Below are 7,568 nucleotides of genomic sequence, written 5' to 3'. Positions count from 1 at the left end.
GTCAGCATGTCTGTTTTACCAAACAGTATAGCGCTGAACCTCTGCTGCACCCCTGTTTAAAGCAGTCAATAGGCATCAGATAGATCCAGTAGGAAACCCTTGGCAGACACACACACACACACACACACACACACACACGTTAGAGAAAAACTCCTTGTACCTTGGCAATGGCAACCCATCCCTAAACCAACCTCGAAAAACAAAACCACTCCCAAACTCTCTGGAGAGGTGTCTGATCTCGCCAACTCTGCTGGGATATCCACATCCACACCTACACACACACACACACACACACACACACACACAGGCAGGGACCTTTTGTTCCAGCTGAGTGGGAGAATGGCTCTTCTTGTGTTGATTATCTCACTGCCTGCCCCCCCCCCCCCCCCCCCCCCCCCCCCCGCCCGCCCCCGTGGGCTGATCCCCCCCCCCCTCTCTCCCTCTCTTCAACCCTCCTGCTCATCAGGGTTGAAGTGGCTCTCTCACCCTCTGTAAGCCACCATCCCCCACCTCTACCCCCTCCATGCCCTTGTTCCTCTCCTCCTCCTCCTCTTCTTCCTACTCCTCCTCCTCCTTTCACCAAGCAGCTTTTCCACTGTCTTGCAGCTGAAAGTGAACAGTTGCAGAGGGTGAGAAAGGCGAAAATAAAAAGGAGACGGGGAGGGAAGCATAACAAAGAGATGATGGCGAGGACGGTGTGATCTAATGGCCAGGCTAATCTTTCATATCAAATGGCTGACAACCCACGCCCCCACCCCCATGCATCCATATACACATACATGCGTGCACTGTGCGTGTCTGCTGCTCCCTGGCTAACCTTGCCTGGGGCATGAGAATGGGGCGCAGGGACAATTGGCTTACTAACAGCATGGGTTCAGAGTAAGAGACGCAGTGTGTGTGTGTGTGTGTGTGTGTGTGTGACAAAGAGAGGGATGACTGCATAGAAAGATGGGGATGGGAAACAGATAGAGGGCTTGAGAAGGGCACAGCATGACAGTACTTTTCCCCAGCTGAGTCAGCATTAGCCATCCCCCTACCTCATAACAACTCACACACACACACACACTGCATGTCTCTATCATTACCTAAGAGTCTCTGAGGAGCAGAGGAGAGGGGATGAGGAAAAGATATTGTTGGAAAAGCAGCTGAAGCTTTATTCCTTTGGGCCCTTGCAAACCCCATGACCTCAGCTACCAAGATTAAGGTTTATCATCAAACAGTCTCTCTCCCAAAAGCCACTTGTATGAACAAGATACCTAACATGATAACACTGAACCTTCCATAAGAGCTTGGATAACAAACAGGCATGATAGTAAAATTTACAGGATTACAGGATCTACATGCATATATTATGTGCTCAAATGAGAAATAAAAAACAAGGGAAAGCATCCTACCAGGTCCCACCGGAGATGCTAAATTACAAACTAATAAACCAATGCAAACTTGGTGTAACAACACAGTATCCACAACACACACATGCGACACACACGCAAACACATTTACATTAGCAGAGAAAACTAGCGCTATTCCTGCCACCTCCAGCGGAGTTTATTATACACTGTGTGCTGCAGTGAGATAACAGAAACGATGAGAGATTTTAAATGAGCCTCGGAAAAATGAGTAAGTGAGGCTGCAAGTGCCGGTGGGAATAAAAGGACAGAGAGAGAGAGAGAGAGAAGGAGGTGGGATGAATGAGGCAGGGAAAAAGGATGGAGTGAATGGGGAAAAGGGTCAGAGAGCTGCTCAGTTCAGAAAGAGAAATTCAGAGAGCTCTGCTTTAACTGTGGTGGAGTGGGAACGGGGGGAGGGAAAACTAGAGAGTAAAAGGAGAGTATTTCTGTGACAGAAATACTGAGAGACAGAGATGACAAGGCAGATGGAACAAGCGTAACCAAAAACACACACATTATAGAATCATCCAAAAATATGTATGCATGCTACATTTTAATTTTGGTGTGTTTCCCGACCCAAACTAGTTACCAGAACCTACCAGAGCCTTTTACCACACAGCAGCCGATCCATAACAGACTCTAGAACAATACGCCTCTGTTCTTAATCAACATTACTTCTTTTGTGTCTGTCCCTCTCCTCTCTTATCAAACAATAAGGAGAGGAACAGGGCAATAAGACATTTCATATTCACTGTCCACTCTGCGCTCGCAATGTTTCATTTCAATGGCAGAATAAACAGTCAAAAACAGAGACACGGTTGCATTTCTTTCCAGGTCATGTATTAGTATATGTTCAAGCTTTGATGATCTGTGGACTGGAAGCTTGGAATGTGTTCCTATTCTACAGTGTGCCTTTATTATCTGCTGTCATACCTGTCATAGTTTGAGTTCACTTCAAAGTGTGTCAGCTTGTGGCAGTGAGCTGACCCCACCATCCTACTATATGCATCCACTCTATGCGCACTCGCTCAACTCACACAAACACCTTGTATTTTGCACATCAAAGCACAAGCATACAGTCTGTTCTCACACATGAATAGCAAACTCACACTGTCACACACACATTCACTTCTCCCCATTACTGCCAACACTGAAAACATACACAAAGGCGAGTGAAATGTAGAAGAAAATTGGATCCCATTACAGGTATTTTTCGCTTTGCAAACAGACTAACCATAATAACAGGAGACAAATTTGTCAACCGCGCTGAGCCGAGTGTGTGTGTGTGCGTGTCTGTGTGTGTACATGAAAGAGAGAGATAGTGAGTGAACAAGCAAGCTAAAGAGATAGATACAGAGAGAGAGGAGGCAACTGGTCAGCTGGTCTAAAAGTGCAGTGAACGTGCTGATACAGTGACCGAACGTGGTCGAGTGAAAAAAATGCCAAGCTAAAGAGTTTCTACCCAATGGGGGGGAACCTAAATTTAAAAAAAAAGCTTTGTCAGCCTCCCATCGGAGTAAAACCTCAAACACACACACAAAATATAAGGCTCAGGGGCTTTTGTTGGATGACCTGAGACAAGGCCTTAAACAAGAGCTTTCAATAGGAGCTCTATATCAACATGACAAGGACATTCTATCTTTCATCTTCAATTGTTGTATTATTATCTATACCTTATTCTTTGCTGCTGCAATGACCCAATTTCCCCCCGGGGGATCAATAAAATTCCTCTTAATCTTAGTCTTGACACTGAATCCCTTTATGGCTCCCACCACTGTTCTGTCACAGAGCCTCAGTTTCATCTTACACACACACTCTGCTATGTACAGATACAAAATCCCATTGCGCTCTTACATGCACAGCTCCCTGTGACTTGGATTTAAAGGGCAGACACCACAAAACACAACATTATGTGTATTTCGTCTGCCGCTGCATACACCAGAGATTAAATTCAGCTCGGGGAATCTCTCACCACGCGCCTCAGAGGCATCCATTTTGTTTGTTTGTTTTTAGAAGCCGTTCTGCAGAGATTTATCGGGAACTCCTGCTGAGAGGAACAAAACAGGCCCCTCCACCCAACCTCAGAGTCTGCCCTTGCCCCACGCATAATGTATGACTAATCCCTCTCTGGCCTGTTCATAGAGAGGAGGCCTAAAAAGGGTAAGGGAGGGGGACAGAAGCAGGGAGAGGGGATAGTGCGTAGTATGGGGGGTGTGCGTTGGGGGGTGGAGTTTGGGGATACATGTCCTTATGCCAGCCATAGCTCAGAAAACAAAGAAACATAAAACTGGAAATGGATACCCTATCTCCAATTCTGGTGATTTTCATGTTTTAACATCAGGTGAAGGTTTCCATGCTCCTCTATGGGTTAAGAAAATTCTACAACCCAACTGATCTTATGAAACCCTTTCAAAACCCACTAAACTCAAAAATGCATGGCAGTCAATCTGAAAAAAAGGCTGTTTTTCTTTGTTCTCAAAAAGTTGACATTTTGAAGATCTTAAAAGAAGGTTTTCACCAGACAGTGACAGTTGTCATTTTGAACACCTTGGCCAATGGCTCCTCAGTCACCGCTGATTAGATTAGTCAACACAATGGCAGAGTGAGGCAGGGCACACCAGCGCAGAGCTGGGGATGTGACAACAAAAGAGCTGGGAGCGCAACAATACTGTCACCACAGCGCCAACAACAAGGACAGAGAGGCAAGAGATGGAGGGAGAAGGTGGTGGGGGGGGGGAGTTACAGAGGAGAATTCAAAGTAAGAAAATGAAAAGAAGCGAAGAGATAGAAGTGGGAAAATGCGAGAGTGGGATAGGGCAGGGCAGAGTGTGTGTGTGATAGATCAGAAAGCCTTCAGCTGAGAAGCAGACAGGCATGAGGAGCTGGAGGTGTCTACTTACTGAGCACATACAGGGAGAGAGTGAGACCCGCCAAGCAGAAGCCTTCAAAGAAACGCAAGGTGCTGAACATGGTGACGTTGACGGAGAAGGCAACAGTCAGACCAAACACCAGCATGAAGAGCACCGAGAGGATCAACACTGGGTGACGACCAAACCTTAGAGAGAGAGAGAGAGAGAGAGAGAGAGAGAGAGAGAGAGAGAGAGAGAGAGAGAGAGAGAGAGAGAGAGAGAGAGAGAGAGAGAGAGAGAGAGAGAGAGAGAGAGAGAGAGAGAGAGAGCAAGAGAGACATAAGGAGCAAAACGTTAAAAGGTTGTGACAAAGAAGGGGAGAACCTTTTGATGTGTAGCCGGGTGGAAGAGACCATTCCAGTCATTGTTCCCTTCAGACTCTGTGGACTTCCTGGTTTAGGGGGGTCAGTAGGTCACTGGGGTAGGTCAGAGCCGAGGCCTCGCTGTCCTGCACATTTCTTTACATTGTTTCCATAGCTACTGATCCTAAATACAATGCAGCGGCTCTTTCCCACACAGCAGCTCAGTTGGCACACGAGAGAATTGAATACAGCAGACAACAGTGGGCCTAAAGCTAACACATATACTGTATGTAGGCACAAAATGGAAGTGGAGGAGGCAGCGTACCAGTCAGCCATGACACCCATCACTAGGTAGCCAAATATGGAGCCCACCAACAAAGAGAACTTGGCAATGTGCACCTTCCAGGCCGAGTCACACACCAGGTTCCACTGCAAGAGAGAGAGAGACAGGAAGAGAGAGAGAAAAAGAGATTAACGTGAAGAAACACAGCCAACTTCATCATCAGAGGGAAAGAGTGTAAAATTAGAGAGAATATTTTCACCCACAACAGCTAAGACATTAAATGTTAAGAGGGCAACGGGAAACGTGAGCATCTCCTCAGAAGTCTGTCAAACTCTTTCGCTCTCCAACTCACTCACTGTTTTGATAATTCATGAAGGTTGATATGCAGTTTGTGAAATATTCAAACGTGCATCTTGAGGGGAAGAAAGAGTAAATGAGAGAGAGAGCACTAGGCCGATGTGTGTGGTTGTGGGCGTGTGTCTATAATAACAGAAATCAATGGTTTTGCACTCTTTCCTCTAAGCCCATGGGTCAGCGCACACTGCTGCAGTTGATTTAAAACAGCTCTCAGCATTTGAAACACGTGTGTGTCTGTGTGCACGCCTGCGCAATATCTGCAAAGAATCCAGCCATGCCAATTCAGTTGCGTGTGAAATAGTATTGCTGTTTAACAATGATTTATACTACACCCCACTGAGCCTCCAGCTGTGTACAAGAGAGAGGGAAAGAGAGAGAGATAGAGAGCAGAGAGAGATGATTATTGGTTATGACTGATCATTTTGGTTGTGAAATGGCTGGTGGTGTGTGTGATAAACAGACACGGCCAGTAATGGGTTTATTATCTGCGGGCTATTAGCACCAGCATTATCTGAGAAAACAGATATCTGGCACAGGCAGGACACTGCGCACACACACAGACATACAGTACACACACACACACACACACACACTGAGGGAGAATAGCCTACAAATGCAAAGACCTGTTAAAAACACATAGGCTACAGCATAGCTCTAGACATCTACTACAGTCTTCTCTGTACTCTCACACACATACACACACACACACAGTGTTGCCCTCTCATAATGACGCCAGTGGGTAATTGATTGTCAATCAACTGTGTTTGTGTTTGGGTCTGACTCCGCAGAGCTACAACACTGCACTAAATTGAGACTGGCCGTGATTAAGCCGTAGGATGGTGATGATGGGGATGATGGGGATGAGGAGAGGAGGAGTAGGCCTACTGTGAACACTCTGCTTTGCACTGTGGGCCTATCTGGTGCACACTCGTTACCTTGGTAACCACATTCTGACTAAGTCCCGTCTGCAGCTCCAGCCTCCACTCCTCGCAGGCGCACAGCATACCGCTGCCGTCGCCGTATCCCTCCCCGGTGCCATTGCCTTTGAGATGTAGCGCGGGCGCACCACCGGTGACGGCCACCGGCGGGGATGCCACTGTCCAGTTACTCTCGTTCACAATGGGTTGTACACATGTGCCATTGGGTTGCGCCAATAGGAAATAATCCGAAAACTGGCTAAACCCGATGAATAACGCCGGTATCCATGTCAGAACCACGAGCTGCTTCTGATGTTTCCCGAACCCCCCGAGAGACGGCAGAACCGAGCAGTCAATGTGCGGTAGCAGCCTGGGTGCTGGGTGCTCCAGCGGCGTAAAGCCGTTCTCGGGCGGGTGGTCCTGCGCCTCCGGCCGGCCGGCTGCCATCACGGCCCGGCCACAAAGAGAGCAGCTGGGCGCAACAGCGGGCTAAGCAAAGCCCCCGCTCTGTTGCCGTCCGTCCACTCTGCGTAAAACCCTTTGACACAAAGGAATCCCACAGCGCAGTCAAATCCTATATGTAGCCAACAAAGCCGTGCAAAATAGGGGTCCCTGGACCGTGCAGCCGCACAGACGCACCGAATCACCGTGCAGTCGTCCTCATGGCGAGGGTGCTCGAACCGACCAAGGGATGTCCAAGCGAAGGGGCTCTGTCAGGAGAGGGCTGCAGAGAAGCTGCCTGAGAGGTGTGGACTCGGATAGGCAGGCATGCTCACCAGCATGGTCTTTGTATTCCATGGGTACAAGTCCTATTGCAGGATCCATCCATATGGGACTGAACTGGTCTAGGCCTGCACGCAATATGTAGGTGGAATATGATGGCTATCTAAGCAACTTCATCCACACCAGGGTCTACTAAACATCTACTATCCCTTCATCCATGTGCGCCACAGGTATTATACCTGTCCCAACTGTGACCTCTCGAACGCAAAGTGCTCATCACTCAACCGCAATAAACCAAGCAGTTTGTTAAGTCCATGGTCTCCCAGGTCCCACTCATCGCCGGTCCATTTTGGGATAGTTCTTCAATTGCGGGACGCGGTCGGGCACGGTGAAATGCTGCTTGGTTTGTCGCCGGCTAGTCAATGGGTTACGGTGCCAAAACTGGGCTTGGAGCAGGGGCTGGAGGAACACCAAACCCCGCCCTCCTTCGGTCGTGCTATGCGCTGGGATTGGAGAGTCTTCAAAGGGCGACTGCACCACTGACTGGCATCTGCAGGCAACAATGATCTCCTTTGTGCAGCCTCTGCCCTCTCGAATGAATAATATAAAGCTTATGAGAATACGCAACAATTCACGTTTTGCATCGATTAGAGATGATTTAGGATGGGGATTAACTGGAAATAGTG

The 7,568-nt window shown here is 48.0% G+C and overlaps 1 protein-coding gene across 1 annotated transcript; it reads right to left on the bottom strand.

Annotated features, from left to right (window-relative positions):
* Positions 1–3,954: 3,954 nt before the first annotated feature.
* Positions 3,955–6,606, bottom strand: LOC139654668 (solute carrier family 22 member 23-like). Its single transcript, XM_071531803.1, has 4 exons — positions 6,178–6,606; positions 4,928–5,031; positions 4,292–4,446; positions 3,955–4,019 (listed from the first exon to the last, which is right to left on the bottom strand). Exons 1-4 carry the CDS (start codon positions 6,604–6,606, stop codon positions 3,955–3,957), a joined length of 753 nt encoding a protein of 250 aa, XP_071387904.1.
* Between the last annotated feature and the right edge of the window lie 962 nt (positions 6,607–7,568).

Source organism: Centroberyx affinis, unplaced genomic scaffold (genome assembly GCF_046629955.1).
Source record: "Centroberyx affinis isolate AG114_WGS23_722 - 3 ecotype Tasmania unplaced genomic scaffold, CSIRO-AGI_Caff_v1 ptg002133l_1, whole genome shotgun sequence".
Taxonomy (NCBI): Eukaryota; Metazoa; Chordata; class Actinopteri; order Beryciformes; family Berycidae; genus Centroberyx; species Centroberyx affinis.
This window is presented reverse-complemented; position numbering and strand designations above follow the sequence as displayed.

Bases quoted from the DNA above. Each gene is read 5' to 3' on its own strand.
- LOC139654668 (XM_071531803.1), bottom strand. From the start codon at position 6,606: ATGGCAGCCGGCCGGCCGGAGGCGCAGGACCACCCGCCCGAGAACGGC. The intron at 4,447-4,927 runs GTACGCTGCCTC...TCTCTCTCTAAG, and splicing joins ATGGGTGTCATGGCTGACTG to GTTTGGTCGTCACCCAGTGT. The intron at 4,020-4,291 runs GTAAGTAGACAC...TCACATCCCCAG, and splicing joins TCTCTCCCTGTATGTGCTCA to CTCTGCGCTGGTGTGCCCTG.